The sequence below is a fragment of the Grampus griseus genome (genome assembly GCF_964374135.1).
Source record: "Grampus griseus genome assembly, chromosome: 10".
Taxonomy (NCBI): domain Eukaryota; kingdom Metazoa; phylum Chordata; class Mammalia; order Artiodactyla; family Delphinidae; genus Grampus; species Grampus griseus.
The window spans coordinates 293,472-319,795 of record NC_139004.1 but is presented as its reverse complement, the minus strand read 5'-3'; the positions used below and the strand labels follow the sequence as shown (position 1 = coordinate 319,795).

Sequence of the window (26,324 nt, the reverse complement as noted above, 5' to 3'; positions counted from 1 at the left end):
CCTCACTTCACCTGATTTTGTCTAATTATGACCTAGGAGTCTTCTTCTAAAACTCGTTTACACACTTCACAGCTGTGTGTGCTGCGGGAAACAGCACAGTAATGGATACTCATGTGTATCCTGCCATTTTGGCGTTGCCTTCTTCATCCCAGCTATTTTATTCCCTGTGACCTTGGCTACCTTTGAGGTTAATGCTCACTCTGAACTTACAAGTATTTGTCTTCAGACAGTTCTGTGTGAGGAGTTTGAAAGGGCGCTGGAGGGTCTGCCTTTGTTCTGGTCTCCGACTCTGGGCACGACCTGAGAGCCAGTGGAGGCCCGGTGCCCTGGCACAGTGAGCTGACAGCTGTGCCGGCCCCTCCATTTGGCCACAGCCCAGCCAGCAAGCACACCGGCCCCCCACTGGGGACACTGACAGCTCGACCGACAGGGCATTGGGCCCTCATTTTCGTGAGTTTAGCCTAGATGTTGTAGCTACGTTAGTCTCCACCCTGATTCCTCCTCAGAACCAAAGCCATGGTTCACATTCCCCTAGTTCTAGTAAAGAAGATGGCTGCAGAACACTGATTAACTTGAATGCCTCTGCTCTCGGCGTTAGCTGCGGGTTTTAGTGGTGTACTGTAGTGGTCTCAGTGTGTGGATAGATGGGGTGCATTGGTAGCACAGTGAGCAGACAACTCCAAATTGTTGCTTTAACCTGAAAATGATGGCAAGTGTTCACTTTCCCAGTTACTTAAAACATTATTTATCACAATAGAAAGCTGAGGTTCATATGATTCCAAATGTTGTATTTCGACTTCTTAACAAAAAAGTGCTTTGGTATATTAGTCAGTGGTTAATAGAATCTAAGGGATTCCTCCGCCAGACAGACCCTCACGGCCTGGCCCAGGCCCTGTGTGCCGGGGAGCGTCACGGCCTGACCGTACCGCGCACCCAGAACCTGCCAGGCTTGCTCTCGTCCAAGAGAGGAGGATGCACACCTTTTGGGCTCCGTGAGAAAACTAAACCATAGAGCAGCCTCGGGACGCTTCACTTCCTCTAGCCTGTCCAGCCGGGGCTAGAAATGCCGTCCCTGTCTGTGTCTCTCCCAACACCAGGCAAAAACGTCCGTAACCATCTTCCCTTAATAACAAGCAGCAAAGACCAACCACCCCTAACCACTTGGAGTACAGCTTAACAACAGCCACTTTGGTGGCTGTTTATTCTGCACATTCCGGTGGGAAACTTGTGAGTGTGTGTTTTTAAAACAATAATGTCTCAAATGTTTCCTGGGAGTCCACAGTAGAAAGGAGACCCACAGGCCTGGAGGGGCTCAGAGACCTGCTTCCCTCCCCTAAAGCCGAGGACGCTTGGTTGACAAAACTGGGACCTGTCTCTCTGTCTCGTTTATCAGTGAGGGGATTAATCGGGCAAACCCCCCATCTCTCCACCGTGTAAACAGGCCAGTGGTGGGACGGTTTGAGGCTAGGTGTTAGGTGACAGGAGGAAGACGTCAGCAGAGCAGTTCCGGTCCCTAGGAGCAAATGAAAGGTGATGCGAATAAAATCTTCACGTTGTGCAGGAAGTTTACTTGGGATGTGCGTTTTCTTTTGGATCAGTTTACTTCAATTTTCTATTAATATCTCATACTAATAATCAAACTGTTTGAGTGACAACCAAGGTAGATTCATGAACATGATGTATTTGAAAACGCGTTTTTCATTTTTGCAGTTGCTGTCATTTCTGATGGCAGATGGTGTGACAGCCTCTGATTGCGGTAGTAAGGACTTCAGGATGACACGTGGAACGCGTGTCGGTCTGAGCAGGTCTGTGTACTGAAGGAGTGTGATGATAGGCCTTATGAAATCACAAAGACACCTTGAGAGGCTTTAGACGTGATGGGAGGCAAAGGAGTGAGCACGCCTGTGCTGCACGGTCGGGTTGTATTAATGAAAGGAAAAATTGGTGTATATTCTTGGACTTTTCTCTCTTTTTTTCCTTTGTGCTGTGGCTTTTTCATCTTATGCTAAGGAAAATAGGCGTGGAAACCCTTTCTTTAAACTAGAGCACGTGCTGCTTTGGGATACGTGGGCCACCGTCCAGCAAGACGGCACGTAAACTGCTGTGGACGACGGGGTGTGTGGTGGCGCTCAGGGCCCTGCTCTGCTCTCTGCGGGAGAAGACTGGCGGGAAGACTGGTGGAGCCGCGGGGGCAACCAAGCCCCTTGGCAGGGACCCAGCCCCACCCCAGGGCGCCGTGGTGGGTGTTTCTGCAGACAGCAGCCTCCACTGCAGCTCTGCCTGAGGTAGCCGAAGGCTGGAAGCGGCTCCAGAGCCCGCCCGCCCGCCAGCCAGTGGGGTGGGTGCGTGAGCGTGATATCCTCGTCCAGTCAAGGTCTGTGTGGCAGGGAGACCCTCCCACACAAAACCAGGCCGTAACCTTGAGGGGAGCCGCAAACTGTGCTCCTCCTGTGGGAGTTCATCCCTCTGCCTGTGTGAAAGCCAGCACCTTGCCCAGGGGAGGTGGAGGTCAGGTAGTGGCGAGCTGCCGGGTATGGGCGCGACAGGGGCGGGGCGCAGGAGGGCCTGCTGCATCTCCCTCGGGATGCTGGTTACCTGTGTGTGCGGGGCACGCGCAGCATCACGTCATACACAGGAGTTACATGCTTCCCTACGTGTGAGTTCTACTTACTTTGAAAAGAGGAGAAAACTCCTGTTTGCAGACTTAAAAACCTCGACAGCAAAACGTCATGATTAGCAAGTATGGCCACTTGACACCTCTTCCAAACTCACATCTTTGTGCGGCGCTTTGTACTTTCTCAGCTCTGAAAGCCAGCTCAGACTCAGACCTTTAACTCGTTGATTTCAATTCAGAAATGCTTTTTGTGTGGTTAAATGTAAAGCTTAAAAAAATTGACTGTGATGCACTGTTCATCAGAGTCCCCTTTTCCTCACCAGGAGGGGTGGTCCTGCACTGCCCGCGGAGGACAGGCATGCCCTGTGGAGGCCGGGGCCCGAGGGCCGCATGGTTTCTGCTGTCTCTGCCCTGTGCTGAGGGGGGCCTCTGAGAGCTGAGACGCCTGAGTGACCCACCTCCCCACAACCCCATTGGCCTAAGACAATATTTTCCCTATTGGGCAGATTTTTTAAACTTGGAGAGTAAGAAAAGTCTGCGGCTTGTTCAGAGCAGTACAACTGTGTCTTCAGCCCAGTTCTGTCTCCAGAGTCTTTGTCTTCTGAGTGGAGAGGTGCGGGGGGTGAGGAAATGGGTCAGACCAGAGGGGCAACAGTACCGTGTAACTTTGTATGTCCTACCGTTTGTAAATAGTTAGATTAGAAAGCGCTTTCCGCCTTCCTCTGTCTGAGGTGCGTCTTCCTCTCTCCCGCGCACGGCCCACCCACCCCAGCCTCCCAGGCTCCCCGGCTGCAGAGACCGGCAGAGGCTGGCAGGAGGCCGGGGCATGTCAGGCCTGCCTTTCCCTGGACCAGCAGTGGCTGATTCGGGATCATCTCAAAGCATGGCAGACTTGTGAGATTTATAGTCATGAATGATAAAGACACTGGGAAGAATAAAGGGTTGCATTCATTTTGGGATAAGGAATCTGCACAAACCTGTTACGGGGCCCTGAGCAACGAGTTCAGTAGAGTGGTAACAGCAGCTTTGGCGGTGAAGGTGGAAGAGCAGCTAAGTAATTGTCAGTAAAATTTTCAAGAGAAAAAGTTATGTGGATCTGAGATGTTGGGGTGAAGATTTTGCTCTGGGATCAGAGAAGCAACATCCTGTCAATGAAGGGAGCCCCCTGTGGCTTTGCAGGTATCCCTGCGGGAGTCTGGGAGCCGGGCTCGCCCAGGGGTGGAAGCTGACGTCTCCTGACGTCTCCTGACGTCTCCGGCCTCCCGCAGGTGCAGGCCAGGCCTGTGGGTCCCTCCCTCACAATTAGGCTTCTCCAAATGCTGACTTAAAAGACCCATTATTGTGTAAATGAAGACTAAAATCCAAGTTAACTCTTGGCTTTCATGTTTTTTTCTGCCTTCCACTTTATTCCAACTCCACTGTTTTTGACTCCAAGGTCTTTTCTTTGGTTCAATGGCAGAAACTTACCCTAATTGGATTTCACTTCTCACACTGTGGGTGGAGCCCTGTACTGAGACCAGGACTCGGTGCTCTGCTCCACCTTGATGGCTCCACCGTCAGAGGCAGGGCCGCTCGGGCCGAGCCACCTGCAGTGGCCACGCGTGTGTCCATCCACGGCCACGGGCTAAGTAGTGGGTCCGCAGTCCTGAACCAAGCCGTCGGGCTCCAGAGCCACGTTCTTCGGCCTGGCTTCTCTCATAAGCATTTATTAAGTTTGATTCCACTGAAGTCATTCTTGGGGGAAAAAAAGTACTCCTAGAGATTTCGAAATTTGAAGCTATCAGTACCACAGACCTTTATGAAGTATTATATACAACGGTAGCACCTCGCAGTGTGAAACACATTTGCATACGTAGAATGAGTTCTACTTTCTTGTCACTTTCACTTTTCTAACTGGAGTTGCCTTCTAATGAAAACAATTTTTCTCTGCCAAAAGAAGAAATTGAAACAAAGGAATTTGATTTATGTTAAATCAAATTTTTATACCTTTAAGTCTAAAATTCAGTGTATCAGTGTTGAAACTGATATTTCATGCTAAATGTATAAAGTGTTCTGTAATATTTTAGATTAGTATAATTCATAGACTACATAATTCATGTAGTTTTACACATCAGACTTTAACTTTGAAGTGGGAGAGGTTGTGACTCCCTTACCCATATTGGACTCTTCAAAGCTCCTTGTCTCTGAAATTTATGAAGGCTAAACTCTTACGAATATAAATCCTTTCTTACAAATGGAAAAAATAAGCTATGAAATAATTTTACTGTTATTTTCACTGCTGGTGATATTTTGTTTTATCTTCATAGGGAAAAGTTTTCTTATTCATATTTAAAAGCTAGGAGATATATTAATTAAAGCAAAAAAAAAGGATTCTGAGAAAGAAAACAGAAAACTGTACAGGCCATGTCATTCATTCATATACTACACGTGAAAGGTGTCCTTTCCACCCCAGGTATTCATTTAAAAATCCTCTACATTTCAGAAGACATTTATCAGTTTAGAAAAGGTCATTAATTTAAGAAAGCACGAACTAAAACATAAAGACTTGGACCTAAAAGCCCGTTCTCTGTTCCAACAAAAGCTGATTTTGTTGCAGAATGTTCAGGCCTTTTTAATCTGTCCAACAGTATTGATACCGTTCTGGTTGCCTTTTTTTTTAATAGGCAGTAATTTCAATAATGTATTTTCACACTGTAATTGAATAGATAATTTACTTGAAAAAAACAATACCCCAAAGTTCTTTCATGTAGTGTTTCAGTTTGACCAAAAAAAAAGTACACTGTGGGATATTTATAGTATTTTTCAATCTATTTTTATCTGTAGACTAGGACTGGTAGCTGATTTAGGGCATAAGGGTTAAAAACAGGAAATGTGGTTTATAAAGTAGGTAGCATCTCCAGAGTTTCCAGAGTTAGACTGCTTTTATTACTGACTGTCGTGTTTCAAAACAACATGAGGCAGGGCACCTAGAGACCAGTCTGTGTTTGGAGGATGTGACAGGAAATGCTTCAGAGGAAAGCTTGTGTTCCTGGTACAGGTCAGGGGGGTACCGGTGTTTTCTGTACATGCGCCGTCTTTCTGTCCAGCTCTTTCTCAGATACTCTTTATACAGTCAGATTGAGTATAAGTCTTGTGCAACACAGTAAATTTCCTTTGACCTTTGCATTTCGCTTGAATTTTTCTTCTAGTGTTTTAATGGAAAGTTTTGTCGTCATCATAGTTGAGGAGCATGTATTATGGTTATTGTTAATTATAGTAATTAGAGAATCCAAGTTAAAGTAAAAAGGCATGAAGAAACAGGAGTTTAATCTTGAATAGCCTTTTCAATGACAGGTTGACAGAACCAGTCAAAACCCAAAACCTTTGACTCAGCAGTTCCACTTCTACAAGGTGTCTTAAGTCAGTTATTCTACGAGAATACAAGGTCTGATATGGTTGTGTCGTTATTTATGACGGTCAATACTGAAAGGCAACAGGACTGTCGAGTAGTAGGAGAGTAAGTTATGAATAAATAAAGTGAAAAATAAAACAAGTAAGTCAGATAAATAAGAAGATAAATACCTTATGGCAGATCTGTGCTGTAGAATACCAGGCAGCCACTGAAAACTGTAAGGTCAGTGTGTGCACACTGGCATGGAAGAGTGTGTGTGGTACATCATGGAAGGAAGCAAGTAAGTTTCAAGAAAAGAGTGTGTACTGTAATGTCATTTTTTAGGGAAAAAATTTATATTCGTTGGAAAACATCTGGAAGAATACACACCAAACTAGGGAGAAGGATAAAGGGAAAGCTCATTGGACTTGTATTTGTTATTAGGAAACTTACACTTCTGTATCTTAATTCCTTACGAGCAATTAATTTTTTCAAATTAAATTAAGAATGTAGGCTTGATCAATTCAAAATTGTTCACTGTTCTGTTCTTTAATGTGGCCGTTCTCTAGAGAGGTCTGCCTAGTGGTTTGCCAAACTTATAAGAAGACTCAAATCTGCCTGTGTAACACTTTTTAATTGAATGAGCATTTTCCCATACTTCAAGGAAAACCTGAAGTTTCAGTGAATTAACTGGTTTTCCAGCCAGGGTTTAAATCCACGTCATTCCGTGCCCCCGTGTGCATCACCTGTTACAGGCTGTAGCTGGGACTGGCCATAGGAGCGCTGCTTCCTTTCCACCTGTCGGGGAGCATTTCTCCACAAACAGTGCTGAGGGTTCTCATCAGACGGAAGCCCTCTGTTCTATTGCTGCCAGACAGTTTTGTTTCAGCCACTTGCCTTCTTGGGGGCTATTTCAGAGATGAAGTGAGGCTGTCTCCTGTGGAACGTGGCCATGTTTTCCAATCTGGGTGTGTCCCCGGTGGTGTGTAAGCCCTGTGAGGAGGGGGCCTTTGTGTTTTGTGGGTTTGTTCTTGAGGTCACTCCGTGTCCCCAGCACATGGAATAGAGTCTGGCATGTAATATTAATAGGCAGTCAATAAAAATTTTACTAGTTATTCCAAAATTAAGTGTCCTCCCTATTTGATTAAAACAAGTAACTGACAAATAGAGTTTTATGAAAAACAAGACCATTGCTGGCAAAGATGTTCTGAGGTCCAGGCCCCCTTACGAGAAGCCCACCCTGCGAGGGGCCCAGAGGCTCTTGCCCAGAAGGTCTGGGCTCTGCCTTCTCCGTGGAGAATTCCCACCTGGGCCACTGGGTGAACTGCTCAGTGACGGCCTGGACTGAGGCTGCGTGGTTAGGGGCACTTTTTGGTCAAATATCATGACACATTCTAATTTCACGTTCAGAGCGTCAAGGAGATAATATTGTAAATACTTAGAAGCTGCTCTCATTCTGTGTCTAAATAACATGGGAAGCTGTGCGGGAGGAACCTTTCTACAAACACTTAACTACTGCATCACAGTAAAGTAGCTGTTGTCCGTTTGCTTTATTCTTCCTGTGCACATGCTCACGTTGCCGGCTAGTCCCGTCAAGTCAGCATTTATGACCCGCTGCTGTTGAAGCCGAAGCTGAAGCCAGCACATTTGCCGAGTGTTCATACGTTCTAATAAGCCAAGCGTCTTCCTAGGTATCTGGCACAGTGAGCGTTTAGTAAGTGTTGAGTGTTGTATTATTTGGAGCAAGCTTTTGCTTTAGGATGCAGCTAGAAAAATCGTATTTTAAAAACAAATGTATTTAGCCTCAGCAATATTCTGTCCTGCTATACCTTCATTTAAGTTGTATTTTTCAAATGGATCCTGAAAAATTGTTTCAGAAAGACTGTCTTTGTTTTCTTCAAGGCGAGACCAGATGCATTGTCCAGATTCTGCACGGTGTGTTTCAGAAAGAGAAATCAGTGTATATTTTCTAGTGGTCATGGCTTCTAGCTGACTTTTTGTTTATGTCTTAAGAAATGGTACCTGAAATAGGCAGGCTTCTCTGGAGTCCTGACCCCAGGGTGCGTGCGTGCTCTTCAGTGGGGAGGGAGGGTCTCGCCTGTTCGGCTCACGGGGGTGCACCCCACTGGCCGTGCCCAGCAGATGTTTGAAGGAGAAGGGAATAAACACACATCACATTTTCATCACAGCTTTGTTAGCAAAGCAGATGTTGTCATCTCTGCCTTGTGCGAAGTAGGCAGTTGTCTAGAGGGTGAACTGACTTTTATCTTACGGCCGCACCATTTGTATGTAGGTGAGCCAGAACTTAGACCCCGAGTCTTCTGACTTTACACTGAGTGTCCCTTCTGTCACCTTGAGGAACTTGAAAGTCGTCATTAGCCATTAATGTTCGTAATAGTAAAAGCATACAGATAAATGCAGTGGAGAGAGAGCATGTATCACTGAAGTTCACTAAGGATGGTCCCTTCGTCAGTGTCGTGGAGCCTTTGAAAACTGTAACCAAAATCCTCTCCTGATCCCACTCCGGGCCTCTGACCACAGCCCCTGCGGACGCATCCCCAGCTTCCCCGGCTGCCCCCTGAGGCCTCAGCCACGCGGATGACAAAATGTGCCTGCAGCTCCTCTTGGAGCTTCCCCCAGGCCGGGGGTGCCCTCTGGTGCCTCCACTGTGCCAGGCCTCTTGTGCTGCAGGTTTGAAAGAGCCTACATCCTCCTACAGTTGGATTTGGAGCAACATTTCAAAGCAGGAAACTCAACAGGCAGTTAAACCCAAGGAGCAAATCTGCATTCAGGCTTTAGAAACACACCTGAAAGCGTCAGTGTGGTCCCTGCGAGGTTCAGAGCAGGGCCTGGGGAGCAGGGCCACGAGCAGGGTGACCTGGCCTTGTGTCTCTCCTTAGAGGGAGGAATTGCGATTCCAACCTCAGAAGACCTCAGTGGTCTCATCTGTTGCACGCTTGTGGCCTTCAGACCTCAGTCCCTGGACACGAGGCGTCTAGGCCCCAGCCCAGTGCCCCTGATGGCCTCCACCTCCCCACCCCCGCACACCACCCCTCACCTTTCAGGAACGTCACAGAACAGGGACAGCAAGGAAATGGTTCACAGGTTAGCGTCCGTCGGAGAACAGCGATCGTTTCTACAGCACACAACCCTTCCATGTGGGCACCTGGCATTACTTCTCCCTGCCCCTTGGACACAAATATGAGCACCCAGCACCTTGGGGTGAAACTCGGGAACTAGCACTTTGGGGATTTACGCACATTCTGCCTGGAGGACCCAGTGCCCAAGCACCTCCGACGTGTGCCTGGCATGTAGTCGAACCAGCAGATTCACGCTTGGTGAATGAATCCATTCCCTTAGCGCTAACCAGTTTCAGCACAACGATTAGCTGTTTGGAGGGAGGCTGTCAATGATTGATTTTTGTGTTTTTAAGTTTTTCTTGTTACCACACCAGCACGTGTGTTGCTCTGGAGTTTGTGATCACGTCTCGCGAGCTCCCTGGGGCCGCCTGCTCTTTCAGACCTGCCGCTGCCCCCTGCCCACTCCTCATGGGACTGTGGGCCCCCTGCCCCCCCTCCTGATGTGACGTGTGATGGTCCAGGAGCAGCTGTATGTCCTCTCATCCCAGGACCACAGCTTTTCCCTTCTCTGTTTCCGTTACCCCCCCTTTTTTTTCCCTAATATTTATTTATTTGCACCGGGTCTTAGTTGCGGCAGGCGGGCTCCTTAGTTGTGGCTTGCAGGTTCCTTAGTTGTGGCATGCATGTGGGATCTAGTTCCCTGACCAGGGATCGAACGCGGGACCCCTGCATTGGGAGCACAGAGTCTTAACCACTGCACCACCAGGGAAGTCCCTCCAGTGTTACTCCTTGAAAGAGTTGTTTGGGAGGAGGGTAATTATTTCATTCTTTCTATTCATCAAAGGAAAGTCTCCAGGAAAGATAAAGTGTTCTTACTTGTGCAAGGCTGAGGCGCTATGCTCCTCCCAGCGTGTTACCCTGTAGCCACATAAAACGGGAAGCTCGATTGCTTTTTCAAATTTTCTTTCAACGCAAACATGGTCCTGACTCTTAGAAGCGCCTGCACTCTTATTCTTACCTCCACAGCTGTGTGTTTGGAGTTGGATTAGTGAGTTAGATTTACCTCTTCCTTGGGGGGCTTAATGGCTGCGCCTAGACCCGTGCTCTTGCCAGGAGCCGCCTTCTCTGGGGCAGCGTGGGCATCGGGCCCAGGGCGAGCGGTCGCCCACACATGACCTCAGCTTGCTTCGTCCTAAGTCCGATTTTCTGCTTCTCAGGCAGCTCTCTGGCCCCACTCGTCTCTGTTCCCTTGAAGAACCTGAGGAGCTCACAGCTGCCCTCATGTTCCAGGCACGTGGCTGGGCCCAACTCCTGGTGCTGGTCCCAGCAGCACTGACAGGACCCCGGTTTCATGGAGACAGAGGCCGTGGGAGCCCCTCCTCTGGCTTAGACCCTCACTGGCCCAGTGTCGGGCCGAACTTCTAGTAACCGCGTTTTCTCTCTGTACATGCGTGAGCCAGCCCTCCACACTGTTGCAGTTTAAAGACTCGAGACCTGAGTCCAGTGGTCACGGAGTTGACCCGAGCACAGCGGCTGAGGCCTGTGGGCCCCGTGCTCGTGGCCTGCCTCACGCCCAGCCTGGGGCCCTGGGGGACAGCCCTCCTCTTGCGGGCAGAAAGCTTTCCTGGTCGTCAGCACAAGTCACGTGTTCCGCCTTCGCTGATATGAAGACTTGTTACTCTGCAGCTGTCCTTTTCTCTCAGGAAGAATCGACCTGTTTCTGGATTGTATTTAATTATTCTTCAACCAGTTTTCTCAGTTACTCCGTCAGCAAAATAGAATTAAAAACGCCTGCACCTCCATATCCCCAAGAAATATTTATGAGGTTGGCTCCTCAGAAGAAAAGCCGTGTGCCTCCTTACACACCAGGGTACATGGCAGAACCAGAAGCTGGCTGTGTATTGAGAATCTGCAAATGCCACGTCAACAAGGTGATTGCAGTTCAACTTCCCTGAATAATCAGTAGCTTGGACGACATTATGGGAGAAGATCCTCCTCAACATCATCATGATTTTGCAATACAGTAGAATTTTCTGTTTTGTAGAGAAGGAATTGTCAGTTTGTGCAATTAATTCTAGAAGGAATCCTGAGATATTAATTCCACTCCAAGTGAAAGCCATTGTTTTAGAGTTACAGTAAAGCAGCATTTTGTTTTTATATTTTTTTTCTTGCAAAATAGCGAAGGAGCTCTTAAGGAGCCCTGTGAATGCCAGGACCCCCTCACTGCAGCCCCACACGGGTGTGTTCTCACACTCTTGTCGATAGAAGGCGAAGCTGGGTCCCTGTCTTCCTGCCACAGGTCACTGCTTGTAGAGAGGAGGCTGGACTGAACCCATGCCCGCTGCCTGCAGACTGCGCTCTGCCCTCTCGTGTGTGCCCGCCCTGGAGGGCAGCCATGCCATCCTGAAGTCATGGGTTTGTCCAGTCTCTAACTTGCTTTACAGAATCAGGTTGGAGTGTGTCTTTTTCAGAAGTTTCACCCAGAACCAATTCTTTTAAGATCCAAATAGTCATTCTGCATAATAATTCGACTTTTATTTGGAAGTAAGATGCTATAGTAGATGTTTAGCATATGTTTCGTAAACTTTGGTAAATGTCCTCCTTCTGTCCTCTGGGTTTTGTCTGGCGGGGGTGGGTGTGTGTGTGTGTGTGTGTGTGTGTGTGTGTGTGTGTGTACATATGAAGAATATGCGTATGAAGAAACTGAAGGGCGGTTTTAAATCTCACTTTTGACAGGCGGATCAGCAATTACAGAGAACAGAGCAATGACAGAAATGGAAAAGCAATGAAAGAGAACTCCTAATTAATTTACCCTTTTTTTAAAATAACTTGACCGAACGTAGCCCTCGGGCCATTTGGCTCTCAGGCGCCCTGGGCCAGTGCTGCCCCTCTGTCTCTCCTGGAAGGTGCGGGGCAGGGGCAGCCACAGCAGCACCCACACTGGTGTCTCCACTAAATGCCTTTCCCTCCCCCATCTGATTTCAGGTGTCAGAAACTACTTAAAAGAAGCATTGGTGAATATAATTGCTGTGCATGCAGAGGTAAGCCGTCCTTAGCTATTCCTAAGGGACGTGGGTAACTGGAGGAAAGAAGAGGCCAGTTCAATGGGTTTTATGGAGGTCTTTTTCCCTTCAGAATGTATTTTTGGTGTAAATAAAATACAACTCTGGTTTCAGCGCACGCACGTGTGTGTTTTAACTGTGAGAGAGTCTTTTTCTGAAATTGGGTATGTTCTTTTCTCATAATTAAAACTAAACTCATGAATATTTGAAAGGTAAAGAGAAGAGAAATTGAAAGGATGTCTTTCCCTAACTTGGAAAATTCCTTGCCCCGTTTTTAACCAGTGTACAAATGAGCGCTGACATCTTATTCTCGCAGCTGTGGGGCGTGTTGGGAAGAAGTTAGGTGGTGGCCTCCCCTCAGCATCTCACAGAGGTGCCCCTGGACGTTGGTGCTGCTGGTCACACCCAGCCTGCCCTCCCGTGGCACTTTGTGCTTAGTGTCCCGCCGTTGTCCCTGCTGTGACTGCCTTCGTAATTCCGCAGTCGTGGACTTCCAGGTTGGCTGTGGCCAGTGAACTGTTGTCCACCAGATGAAATGGGCCCAGCAAAGAAGTTCTCAGTAGAAGATTTCAGGCGCAGTTGACCGCTGCTCGAGAACCTTCTGAGTATCTGCATCTGGTGCAGGTGCATCGGGGGGTGTCAGGTTTACGTCACCCTCCACATGCACACGTGCTGCCTGGGTTACCAAGGTGAACTGGAGAAATGTGGATCATTAAGGCTGAAACAGAAGAGCGAGCAAAGGACACAGATTGCAGCCTCCACCTGGCTCTGAGTCTGAAGCAGCCAGAGCAGAAAGCGGAGTGGGGTGTCTTGTAATTTTCATTTCCTAGTGAGGCAGAGCATACATGTTTCTCCATAAAGTAAAGTTTTTATGTGATCTGACTCAGGCACGAATTTGCCATGTACATCTTTTTATGAAGAGTGATATACTTTCAACCCTGATTTTATCAAAGACATATAAAAGCGCTTTTTTGTTAGGTTAGCTTCCGATAAAGTTAGAGTGTAACATTAAATCATCAGGCAGTGGAGACATTTCAGTCGTAGGTGGGCAGGTGGTAATCAGAGGAGCTGCAGAATATGTGGGCATTTTAGTGATGATGGTGATTCCCACTGAGGCAACTTTGATTAACGTCCACTGTCGGTCGATAACCATGACGTTGTTTGTATTAGGCTTTTCAAGGCCCTTTTTAATATATCCCAGTGGCTGAAAACAGAATTTTGTACTTAACATTTACTATTCCCACATGATCTTAACTTGCCCCAAATTTTCTTCAGTACTCAGGTTATGTTTGGGTTGACCCAAAGGTTTAATACTAGTGATTGAATCTGAGAAAAGGAAAAGCTAAAAAGAAAATACGATTTAGTCTAACTTAGAAATCAGGATAGTAATATGTTTCTCCAAATGTCCAAACTGTTAGTTTGCAAATATCAAAATTCAAAGCTTGAAAACAACGTTTTTGTCAAATGAAAGGAAATATATATTTAATTCAGCAAAGAGTAAAATCGGGAACTCTGTTGGCCAATACAGAATAACGTATCCAGTGTGAAGTAGCATTTGTTTTGACCCAAGGAGAGTCTGACCCAGTATGTTTTTATTTCTATAATTTCCTCTTTAGAAATCGTATTTCTTCTTGTGAAAAGGGTAGAGGAGGAAGAAATCTTTAAAACTATTTCAGTTTGTCCCCACCAACAATACCTTTCAAAACTACATTTGCCAATATTTTTTAAGAGGAATGTTTTTTGTCACGAATCAGTGAATACAGCTTGTGTGCAAGCCCGTGTCTGCCTTTCCTTCGTCAATTCTGATCCTGCAGAAATACAGCTTAGGAGACCTGGGGGGTGTTTTGCTACGTGCATCCCTTTGTTTTTAACAAGTTCTGGTCAAGGCAAGTCCTCATAATGCATCATTTCTTCTTATTTTCAACGTTCTATCAGGTGTTCACTATTTCCAAAGACCTGGTGCCTCGGGTGCTGTCTAGGGTGGTGGAAGCAGTTTCTGAAGAGCTGAGTAGGCTGATGCAGTGCGTCTCATCCTTCAGCAAAAACGGAGCATTGCAGGTACAACAGCCGCTCAGTTCTGTGTTTCACTTAGTTGTTTGAAAACACAGAGATGTGTTTTCAGTCATCAGCCTCAGGAGGTCCAGACAGGCTTTGTATTTTTCTGTGGATCTGCTGGTTGGAGAGCTACATGGCCTCCTGTGTGAGCCATATCCATGACGTCGACAGGTCCAGAGTTCCTGTCCCTTTAGAGTACAGTGACTCTTGTGAAACTATCTGAATGCAGATTCCTTCTGAAGTTCTGTGAGTTTTTCTGTTTTACAGTTGTCTTCACCACGTTCAATTTAACAGGAAATTTTTAGAAACTTCTTGTAAATAGTCTTTCCAGAGCATTCAAATGCAGTTTGCATAGAAACAACAAATAACTGTTTTTCTACTCATATTCCATTGGTGTATGTTGTATTTACTTAAACTACGTAATTACAATAGCAAAGGTGACTTCTGTAAGCCAGATGAGCCTTGGTTTGCCTGTAGCCAGATCAGTAGGAACCAGGGTGTGCAGGCCTGTGGGGGTGTGAGCCCCCCTGTACGCCCTCATGCCCAAGGGCATTGTGAGGGTATCTTCTTAAAGTACCAGAAGTTTTGCATCTAGTAATGCCTGAGGACCTCCTATCAGGCCACGCCCCTGCAGATAACAACTCTAATCCTGAATAATATATAAAAATAAAAAATGTAAAAACAAAACCCTGAAGACTCTAGAGAGTGAACATGAGTGGCTGATTCTGGGAGAAATGGCACTTGGGTGAATTGCTCGCTTTCTATGGATTTTGGCCTGAATGCAGGCCCAGGGGAGAGTCAAACTACATAGACCTGTTGTCCTTTCAGTGTAGAAGAATAGGCTTCAGGGCGGCCACAACTGCAGGAAAGCAAGGGGGCATCCCAGGGAGCAGAAGGCCGGGGCCGCAAGTTCTGTGTGTGCGCTGCCTGGGCCTCCGGTTGGCCCCTAAACCACACGCCTGGTCAAACTCCGCTGCAGCCCACATGAGGCAAGAACCGAAGTAAGAACTGAAACGCTGCCCCAGAGCCGAGGGTTTTCAGTCTGAGTCCAGATACATTCACTGCTTGTTAAAATAAACAAAAATCAGCTCTTCAGAAGCATATTCTGGAACCCAGAGTCTTCTCAAGATAACATTCACAATGTCCAGGATACAATCCAAATTTAGTTGAAAGGCACAAGCAGAACAAAACAGGAAAACGTGACCCATTCTCAATAGAAAAGACAATCAGCTGAGACCAGCCCTGGGATGACCCAGTTGTTAGAAATGAGACAAGGATTTTAAAGCAGCTGTGTTCAGTGATGTAAAGGAGACTATGCTCCTAATGAATGAACAGACGGGGAATCTCAGCAGAAAAATGGGAGCCCTAAAATAGGAACTAAGTAGAAATTCTGGAGTAGAAAAGTATAATACATTAATATTTTAAAATATACTTGATGGTAATAACAGCAGGATGGAGAGGACAAAAGAAAAACAATCAGTGAATGTATAGACCAAACATCAGTTATCCAATATGAAGAAGAGAGAGAAGAATAATTGAGAAAAAGTAAACAGAGCTCTAGGGACCCTGGGACATGTGATTCCATGTCCAACCAGCAGGTGAAGGATGGTCCACATCGTTAATTATTTGAGACGTGAAAACTGACACAACAGTGAGTTCCCATCCAGCAGGAAGAAGAAAATTAAAGACTGAAAGCACCCAGTTTTGGCAAGACTGTAGAGAAGCGAGTTCTCACGCGTTGGCAGGAGTGTGAAATAGTACCGCTGCTTCGGGAAAAGTTCTTGCAGTTTCTTTGAAAACTAAGTATACGCTTACCCATCCAAACACTGGAAACAGCCCAGGTGTCCATCAGTAGGGTAAACAAACAAATGGTGGATCCATAAAACAATTACCGTTCAGCGTCAGGGAAGCCGCGTGAAGGGGGCCTTGTACTGGATGGATATCATTTTCGTGGAGAAAACCCCAGGACGATGCTGTCCCCTGGGTGGTTGACACCAGTTGGGGAGCTGAGGGGGCTCTGCAGGCGGTGGTCCTACACCTCGGGATGGTTCCCGCACACAGTGTGTGCAGCAGCCCGAACTCACCAGATGTGCACTCGAAGATTTGTCCACTGTGCAGTGTGCAAGTTTTAACTCAAAGAATCAAAAAAGTTGCAACAGCCTACTCCAGGCAGTGACGCCTGTGGCAGATGCGTGTGCTGTGGAGAACATTGGCGGCGGAGTCTGTGCTGCACGGGTGCTCGCCGTAAAGTTCTCCCAGAGTCTCTGCACTTGAAAAAGTTCACACCGAAACGCAGAGTGAAAGGGATTGAGCATGTGTATTGACCTGGCAAGCTGGCGAGGGGAAAATCCATCACAGAAACTTCATAATATTTCCATGATCATGGCTGTTCTAATAGTTGGGCAGGAGGAGATCAGTAACAGGAATTGTGTATGTGAAGATGAATTGAAAGGAAGTTGCAGTAGCTGCTTTGGGCCTAGGCGGTCCTGGAATTACAACAAAAAGCTCCCCTCCCTGCAGATTTTTTCTGCAGCCCATTTAGCTGATGGCTGAGTTCCTCTCGCAGGAGGGTCAGCAGGAAGGGGCAGAAAGAGACATCGGAACCGGCTGGCAGCCCGGCCTCCTGAGCTCTGTGCCTCCTGGAGACTGGCGTCAGTTGTGTTGTGAAACGTTGGCCACTGCCGTTCGGGATGCCTGTGTGTGACCTCCTCCTGATCAGATGGCTCTGCGAGGCCCGCGTGAAGGGTTGGCCTGGCCATCAGCCTCAGACCTTCCCGAGAGCCGCCGGCAGGGGCGTTTTCTGGCAAACGGTCCATGTATTTTGTATAAATAATCACAGCTTTTACAATTGGCATAATTCATAGGTTAATTCTGTATCACTTTGTTTGAATAAAATTTCTAGCAGTTACTAGTTTTACAGTGATTTAATCCTTCTCCTAAAATATTCAGCCGAAAGTTCTACCTTGTTTTTTCTCTTTGATGTTTTCCTTGTAGGTTCGTTTTTATATACACTAGAATGTAAACAAGAGAGACAAATTGTCATATCTACGCTTTGTCATTACAAACTGTTTCAGACTTCTAAACCCCTGAAAAATGAAACCAAACAATTGCTTTCCAAACTGAACATTTCACTGAATGTACTGTATCTTATGTAAGTCAGCTTTTATCTTGATTGGTTAATTTAAAAACTAGCCATGTCTTTCATTGTTGTTTGTGTTTTGTGCACGCCTAGAGGTGAGGGCTGTGTCTTTAAAACAGTCTCCTGGGCAGCACGCACACTGCGGTACCTGAGGTGAAGGAGGGTGTCCTCGCTGGGGGCCCTAGGGCTCCGAGGGCAGCAAGCTGTGTGCAGAGCACACCCTCTCCACCCTTGCCAAGAGGTAGAAGCATTAGGTTAGCTTGTTTTTTCTTAAAAGTCTTACGCAGATGAAATTCATATGCCGTACAGTGCGTCTGCAAGATAAAAAGAATACAGTTCAGTGGATTTTCTTCTGCTGTGTTCACAGAGTTGTGCAGTCCGTCACCACAATCCACTGTGGAACGCTGCATCACCCCAGAGAGAAACCCCAGCCCCGTTAGCGGTCACCGTCCACGTCCCTCCCAGCCCCCACCCCAGCCACTGACAAGCACCTGTCTGCTTTCTTTCTCTGGTTTGCCTCTTCTGAAAATTTCATAAAAGTGGGATCATAGAATATGGCTTTTTGTGACGGGCTTCTTTCGCTGAGCGTAATGCTGGCAAGGTTCGTCCCTATTGCAGCCTGTGTCATGCCTTGTTGTGGCTGAATAACGTCCCATTGTATAGATATGCCACATTTTATTTGTTCACTCATCATTTGATGGACATTTGGGTTTGCACTTTTTGGCTGATACAAAGAAAGGTTCTGTGAACGATTGTGTACAAGTTTTCTGTGGACACATGTTCTCATTTCTCTTGGGGATACCCCCGGGACTGGAATCGCTAGGTTATGTGGCTACTCTGTGTTTAGTCTTTTGATGAGCTGCCAGACTGTTTTCCAAGTAGCTATACCATGTGCTTTCCTACCAGCAGTGTATGAGGTTTCCAAATTCTCCACATCCTCGTCGGCACGTGTGACTGTCCGGTTGGTCGTAGCCGTCCCCGTGTGTGTGAAACAGTATCTCATTCTGTGGGGTCGTCACTTTTGTGATGGTGTCCTTTGTAGCACAGAATGTTTTGATTTTGATGAAGCCCAAATTATCTAATTTTTCTTTTGTCACTTGTACTTCTATTGTCATTCCTAAGAAGGCAGGCCTGGCCTAATGTCACAGAGGTTTACTCCTGTTTTCTTCTAAGGGTTTTATAGTTTTTTCACTTACATTTAGGTCTGTGATCCATTCTGAGTCAGTTTTTAAGGAAGGGACCCACCTTCTGTCCTTTTGAGTGTGGACGTCCAGTTATCCAGCTGTCCCTAGCACCATGTATTGGAGAGACCACCTCTCCCACCAAATGGTCTCGGCACCTTGTTGAAAGTCAGCTGATCGTAAATGTAAGGGTTTGTTTCTGGGCACGCAGCCATGTTCCTGTTGATCTACATGTCTGTCCGTGTGCCAGTGCCACACTGTTTGGATTATGGTAGCTTTGCAGTAAGTTTTGAAATGAGAAGGTCTGAGTTTCTCCAACTGTGCTATTCCATTTCCATATTGTTGTGTCTAGGATCAACTTGTCAAGTTTTGTTTTTAAAAAGAAAAAAGAAAAGAAAGAGAAAAGCCAGCTGTGACTTTCATAGCGCTGCACTGAGTCTGCAGAGCTTAGCTCTGAGGTTAGCATCGTGGAGCCTGGAAGGGCAGGGCAGGAGGCAGTGTGGCAGCCCGCGTCCTTCCACCTCCTGTCAGTCTCAGGACAGGACAGTCCTGGTCTCCCCAGGGAGACCAGGGGAGGCACTGGTTGGAGGGTGACATCTGGTGGCTGGACGGCCCTGGCACAGTCCCTACCTTTCAGAGCAGGACACCTGCCTCCACACAGTCAGACTTGACTCTCAGACAGTTTTCAGTGAAAGGGAACTTTGTTGTGGCCGGTTCCTTTGGGCTGATTTAGAAGGTCTGCTCACTCGTAACGAGCTGCCACTGTGGCCATGGGGGTCTGCCCTGCATGGAGCAGGCTGGGGGCCGACCCTCGCGTTGTTTCTGTTTGACAGACAACATAGTTCCCATGGTCACCTGTCCCTTTCTCACCTCCAGGCAAGGCTTGAAATCTGCACCCTGAGGGACACCGTGGCTGCTCACCTGACGCCAGAGAGCAGGTGAGACGCTCCGTGGCCGTGCTGTGAGTGCTCCGAAAGCCCCTGTAGTAAAGCTCGTCGTACAGGCGTGAGGTCCCAGGTGAAGGTGACTGACCACAGCGAGCGCTCGTGACTGTGGTCTCATAGTTCATGTGCGATCAGTTGTTCTGTTAAAAGCACAAACCTACAGTGAGCCAAGGATTCCAGAGACTGCTCCTTTGTAGCACAGAAGGAAGAAGGGTTTAATGTAATTCCATGTTTCTCACCCACTGAGGTAAGTCTTAGTCTCATAAGCGGTGTAGCAGAGCATTGCATACTTCTTTTGAAAAGGAGAAAATAGGAATTGAGTCAGTCTGTTCATCACAGACTCTGAAGGACAGTTCAAGCATCATGAGTATCAGCATAAGAGGAAGACCTTGTGGTTTCTCTGCAGAATTTTGTAGTGGAAATTTGGTGATAATTCTTAGCTGTTTTGAATGAAAGTCAGGATTTCCTATCATTGCAACATCAGTAGGTGAACTGAAACAGCACTACCTACAGAAGATTGTTTACCCCATTGGCAGTATTGCCTGGGAAGTGTTGGGTCCACAGGGGAACTGCTTAAACACGATGTGCGATGTACTTACCGTTCGTTTCCAGCTTTAGACGGTGTGCTCGTGCCGTCATCCTGACTGTCATTGCTACAGCTGAAAACTTCTCCATTTTTTCCTAACACATGAGGTTATTAGCCTCTTACTTCTGTTCTGGCGGCTGACCGGGAGCCTTTCTGGTTCGTTCCCACCACTGCTGCTCTGCACAAGTGCTGAGTGATAGACACCAGAAAGCACCCGCCCAGGACCCATGGGTGAGGTGCTCTGCATGAGGACAGACCTGTGTGTTCTTTCCCACTGACTTGACCTTTCGTAGCCCAGCTTCCTCATCTGTGACAGGAAGATAATAATACTTTCTAGGCAAAGTTTTGGGGGAATTAAATGAGAAACTATGTCAAACCACCCAGTAAACTCTTGGTGGGGTCACCTTCATCCTCTTCTTCTTGGTCGTGATGTAAAAATAGAGAGCAGTGGCCTCACATTGCTCTTCATCGAATGAGAAGAGGTTTACAGGAAATCAGGTGACAGTGGAGGCGGCGGTAGAGACTTCTCTCCACGTCAGGGAAGAGGACTGAGTGCCCACAAGTTGTGACCTGTCCCCACCCCCCCATACCTGACCCACCAGGAACAGCTGGGCACCCTGCCAATTTCTGGGGCCCTGTTGGTACTTTGCTGTCTCTCTGTGTGTTGCTCTGATACCTGCCCCTAGTTTGAGAAACATTGCTCAGAAGTTTATTTCCTGGTCCACTGATGCAGACGTTTTTACAAAAAGAAAAAAATCAAAGGCCACTTTGAGGTCAAAATAATTACATTTATTTCTTTACTTTAGTCAATAGTCATAAAACAAAAAGAGATGAGAACTGTTCCTTAGTGAACAATACAAGTTATTACCAAATAATCTCCCCTAAAATGCTTTTCATTTGATTTAGTAACTTTTCTGGTACTTTCTACTTTAAAAAGTTAAACATACCAAATTGGTGGTTTTTAAATCCACTCCCTTTTCCGTATTTCATGAAATGAAATGATGTTGAATTACACACACACACACACACACACACACACACCCCTCTCCATTATCGTACAAATTTTAAATATGATAACAGCTAAATCCTCTTAAGACATGTTGTTATTATAAGAGGTTGGCTGGAAATCAGGCCCTGCACAGGTCAATTCTAGAAGTAGCCCCTTTGTATGCTGTTGCACAAGATCATCCCTGTTTCTACTCAGCCCTCTTCCTCCCTTACCAGCTGTTTCATCTGTGTACTTCAGCTTTGTTTTGAAAGTAAAGACCTCCTTAAATTTAATGACTCCACACGAAGCTCTCACCTACCACGGTGAGTAGCACCCTTGTGTAAAAATCAGCTTCTCCTTTGCTTTTCAAGTTGTGTTTTATTTGCTGGTTGAATTCTTCTGGCCCAGCTCCTACAAACCCTCACTTTCACTTTCACTTTTCCCCCTGCTTCTACTGGGCTGTATGTTTCTCTGTATGTAAGATGCGCTTTTTCTGACGTTCCTCTTCCTGGTGGGGCCGGCGTGTCCCTGCCTGGGATGCTGTCTGTGTTCCAGATCCAGTTTCAAGCAGGCTCTGGAAGCCCTACCGCAGCTCTCGAGCGGAGCGGACAGAAAGTAAGTCTGGGTGCTGGTCTCAGGGACCTAAACTCCTCCTCTTCAGGTGGAGACTTGGCCTTGAGGAAGGCGGTACTCGGTGGCCCTCAGGTATGCGTTGTTAGCTTGTCTCCCACGCGGCAGAAGGAGGTAAAACCTGGGTTTCATGACGATTCAGAAATTGGTTCTTTTACTGTTTTAAGTGACCGTACCAGTCCCTTAAACGTCCATAAGAAAGTTTATTTTGACTCACTCAGTAAACTATATTCTTACCTGAAATTTTTAAGAAAGTACTTCGAGAACCGTAAAAGAGAGGACAGCACAGTGAAGTGCAGGACTCAGTGATGCTTCCTTCCAGTAGGTCAGCAGTGTACCTTTTGTGCTCTGTAATATGAAGTGTTAAGGCTAAATTTGTAGACATGACATAATAAAGTTATATGCGTTTCGCTAATATTGTACTAATGGTCTCAGCCTGACCTCAAACTTTGCTACTCACGTAACAGGAAATTCTGACCCGAGACAAAGTCTAGGCCAGGCAAAGGTCACGAGTGCCCGGGCTCCCCTCACCTGAGACAGCGGAAACACCGCCGGCCTGGGCCCCTTCCCCAGCCCGGCCGAGGTCCGCCCACCCTTGCAGCTGGCCGACGAGGCAGACAGTTACGGAGCCCTGACTGCGTGACACCCTCGGTGTGGCCTGGGGCAGCACAGAGGATGTTGTGGACACTCAGAGGGCAGAGGGAGCCTGTAGGGTGTGGACGGGGCTGGGAGGACGGGCGGCAGAGACCTTCCTAGTCTCCTGCTCCTCTCGCTGACTGCGTGGTTCAAATGCTGTCCATTCCTCTAGCATGAACATCATGAAAGATTGAAGCAGCCACGTATCGTTAACATGTGCAGCTAGTGCTCGCTAGGCTCAAAAGACCAGTGCTTTTGAGGGAGTCAGGAGCAGCAGACGCCACAGTGAAGGCCAGGACGGGGGCTGTTTCAGATCTGCGGGGAGCGCCGTGAAACCAGGAAGTAGTCTCTTGACCCCAGTAAGCTCGTTTCTTGGCTGCTTCCTCTGAGCCAGACGAGCTGTAAGGTCCCTTGTGGCCCCAGAATGATGCGGCTCTGTCTGGCCAGCACAGGGACCAGGCAGGTTATTGCTGGGGTTGGGACTGACCCTGGGTGTTCCTGTGCTGCATTCACCCCTTCAGTCCCCTTCTCCAGTGTTTGCAAAAGACAGAAATGCAAAATAAGAGCAACAGAAAAGAGACCAGTAGTTGCCACGGGGTGGGGTGAGGGCAAAGGTGACGACAGACGGGCAGCACAGGAGGATTTGGAGGTGACGGGACTGCTCTGTCCCGACGGCGGGGGTCTTGAGGCTGCTGCGGTGCGTTTAGCAACGGGCACAGAGCTGATGCCAAAAAGAGTACATTTCAGTGTATGTGAAGTGTTTAAAATTAGAGGCTCAAATACCCAAACATCAGTCTGTTTGGGGGAGCATCTAACTAATCTAGGGGAAGGGGACAGAGGGCGATTTTATGTGTAAGGTGAAGACGTCTGCACGTGTATGTCCTTGCAGCTAGCTTCTTTGGTCGGCTTATTTCTGTCATTGAGTCCAGAATCCACAGATGAGTGACTTTCCTGGCCCAGGGAGGCACCGTGGGGCAGGGCGTGTGGGGGACCGGACCGGACCGGGCGAGCGTGTCTGGGTCCCGCCCGCCACCCGCCCGTGGCTGTCAGCGCCTCTCCCCACAGGCTGCTGGAGTTGCTGCTGAGCCGGGTCAGGAGCGGCGTGCACCTGCAGCTCGCCTGCTTCCAGGCCGCCCCTCCGCCTGCCGTGAAGACGCAGGTGCCTTCCAGATGACGCGCTCCCCCGAACACCCACAGGTATATCTGGGCGGAAAGCTCCGGTTAGGCTTGCGATCTCTCTCTCTTTCCATTCCCTTGAATTGGTAGCTTAGGAAGATGTTGGTATGTGTTATATTTCAACCAAAATGACCTGATATAAAACGTCCAAGCAGCATTTGCTTTGTCGCTTTTATTACGTTAGGCCCCGTATGACTTTCAAATGCCTTTTTAAAACACAGCGTTTTCTCTCGTAGCTGCATGCTGCATGGTGAAGGCTGCGGAAGACGGGGCGGCTCAGGCCTACACCGAAGCATCTTCCGGGGCCTCCTGCAGCTTCCAGGGCACCTGGGGCGGCGACGAGAGATTCATCGGGAAGTTACATGCGAGCATCTGGAGCTTCAGCTGTCCTAAATTGTGCAGCTGTGCTTAAAACCTTTATTTCATACAGATGGCTCCCGATTCAAGTAGACTTTTAGAAAAACATGTGGTCTGAATAAAAAGGTGTGACATTTGGGCTGTGCTTTCTGTGGTCCTCCATCCGTGAGTTAACTGCTGCCGGTTTCTATGTTCACAGCGCTCGTGACATTGGGCCTCTTTTGTGTGACTCGCCCTGAACCTGACGTGAGCCTTGCGGCATCGTGCCTCCTGCCCCAGGACCCCCTTGCACGCGTGGGGAACGGTGGGCCCAGGCGCCTTGTCCGCGCTGTCCCTCTGGCACCTTCCGCGCCACTTCTGGCCCCTCGAGTGGCCTGCTTGGTGGCCGCGGGGGGTCTGCTCTGGTGGCATCTGTGTCACCAGGCGTGGGAGCTGCCGCTTACACCGTTACCAGAGCAGGTCAGGCTGCCGCGACCTCCTTCAGAGTCAGCTTCCCTGACCTGACTTTGTCACACCGTTTGCTTCAGAAAACTGAGTCAGGGTTTTAGATTTTCCCAGGGATGTCACAGAATCCCCTTTTCAACACTGGCATTAAGGTCTGTATTAATACGGGGAGCTCTGCGGTCCATCATGGCCATGTGCAGTGTCCATCGTTTGAAGTGAGTCCCTGTTGTGTTTGTGCATTTGTTGCTGTTGGGGGATGGGGCGTGGCAACTAGAAGGGAACGTTTCACCTTGTACAGATGTGCTGGATAAGCTTATTAAGAAATATACGGACTGTCGTCTGTCCTAAGCATGTTAACCATTGTATCTGCCACGGCTGAGAACTAAATTACAAAACTGCAATCCTGAGTGTTTGTGTTATTTTAAATATCTGATGCAGAGCCTTCAGCCAATAAAGAGTGTGTCTTTAATACGAGATGTAAGTTAGTTGACGTTTTTTCCCTAAGCATCTTCATTTCAGCATTTTCATTAGCTGTGTAACTTTTTATATGTCTAGTTATAACCCTCACAATAAATATTGGGTTGGCCAAAAAGTTTGTTCGGAACTTTTGGGCCAACCCAGTGCTTAAATCCCGGTTTACCTTGTGTTTGTCTGATCGTTGTTGGAAAGCATTACCAGGGGTCCCGCTGATTCGCCTCTTGTTGGGGGCCCCGCCCTGTCAGGCCCATAGGAGCCAAGACGAGGACTTCATGGCTCAGGGAAGCACAATAACACTTAAGCAGAAGAGGACCAGGGAAGCACTTCTGTGGCTCGGAATGGAGCGTCGGAGCATGAGAACCTCAAACCCAAAGGAGGGGGTTCACGGAGGACTTGCTGGAAGAACAGCTGCTTGGGCTACAGAAGACGGTTTAGTGGTTAAGAGGAGATTGCTGGCTGTAGTGAAGTTAGAAGAAAGCCGAGAGGCGAAAACAGGCGCCGAGAAGACACGAGGCGCCCAGAGGCCCTTGGGTCCAGCACAGCCACGTCGGCCTGGCCTTCAGCACCAGGAAGGTACTGGCAGTGGTCTGGGCTTGCCGAGACTCCCCGTATCTGTGTCCCATGAAAGTGCATGTTCCAGAAATGATTCCCTCGTCACAGACAAGCATCCTGCGGTGGGCGCGGCACCCAAGTCACTGTCCTGTCCCCGTCCTTCATCCAGTTTTCTTGAAGGAGGAGAACTAAAGAGCTTGCACTTGCAACTCTGATTTGGTTCAAGACGGTGCTGGGTCTCTGCCCTGATCATGTGCTGTCAGGCGTGCAGCTGGTGGTTGTATGAGAGCCACAGTGTGTTTGAACCAGCTTTTACATCAAGATGAGGGTTCTAAAGTAAGAGTCAACTAGGTTTTATTTAATACATGGTTAAAGTAATTGTCATAAAACTACCTACCAGTACTGTCGTGAAGGTGAATACGCTCTGCAATCTAAAAACATGGATTGAATGTCCGATATGCATAACACAGAACATCAATTTCAATGACTAGCTTTGCTTTAAATGCAGGTTGCATATTTGTTGTATATGAGATTCATCGTGCTCTTTGTGCACTGATGTCACCTCAGTTTCTGTTCACCCACACTTTTCATTCAGTTTCGGTGTATGTATCACTGGAAAGGCTTTTTGTGCCTGGCCAGGTGATAAATACATAACAAAAATGTTTTCCAAACAGGAGCTGGGTCTGCGGGTGTGCCTGTTGGTGAAAGCCAGGAGCGCCCCTCGACCGGCTGGCCCTGGAGCTGGCCGCACTGTCCTCCTCATTGTGGAACCATGACTGTCCCGGCTTGTGACTGTGGCCACTGTTGACCATTGTGCTGGTTTTCGTTGTTTCTGTCACGTTTTTCTCGAATTTCCCTTCCCGCCCTCCCTGCCTACAGACCTCCAGCTGGGCACCAGCAGCCCCTGAGAGCAGAGACCACTGCTGACTCTGATTGCCCGGGAGGCCCAGGGACTCGAGTGGGGCTGAGCCACAGCGGTCACGGAGCGACGGGATCATGGGAAGAACAGAGGCCGTCGGCAGGCGGGGCGGGG

The 26,324-nt window shown here is 47.9% G+C and overlaps 1 protein-coding gene across 2 annotated transcripts in view; it reads left to right on the top strand.

Annotated features, from left to right (window-relative positions):
- Positions 1 to 24,736, top strand: part of EXOC2 (exocyst complex component 2) — a 156,313-nt gene extending 131,577 nt beyond the window's left edge. For both annotated transcript variants that reach the window (XM_082664804.1, XM_082664805.1), the window contains exons 24-29: positions 12,050 to 12,105; positions 14,062 to 14,184; positions 19,378 to 19,439; positions 21,575 to 21,634; positions 23,351 to 23,482; positions 23,698 to 24,736. In XM_082664804.1, the coding sequence (XP_082520930.1) occupies positions 12,050 to 12,105; positions 14,062 to 14,184; positions 19,378 to 19,439; positions 21,575 to 21,634; positions 23,351 to 23,459 (410 nt within the window). In that variant the 3' untranslated portion in view covers positions 23,460 to 23,482; positions 23,698 to 24,736. The remainder of the gene's footprint in view (positions 1 to 12,049; positions 12,106 to 14,061; positions 14,185 to 19,377; positions 19,440 to 21,574; positions 21,635 to 23,350; positions 23,483 to 23,697) is intronic.
- Positions 24,737 to 26,324: the final 1,588 nt, after the last annotated feature.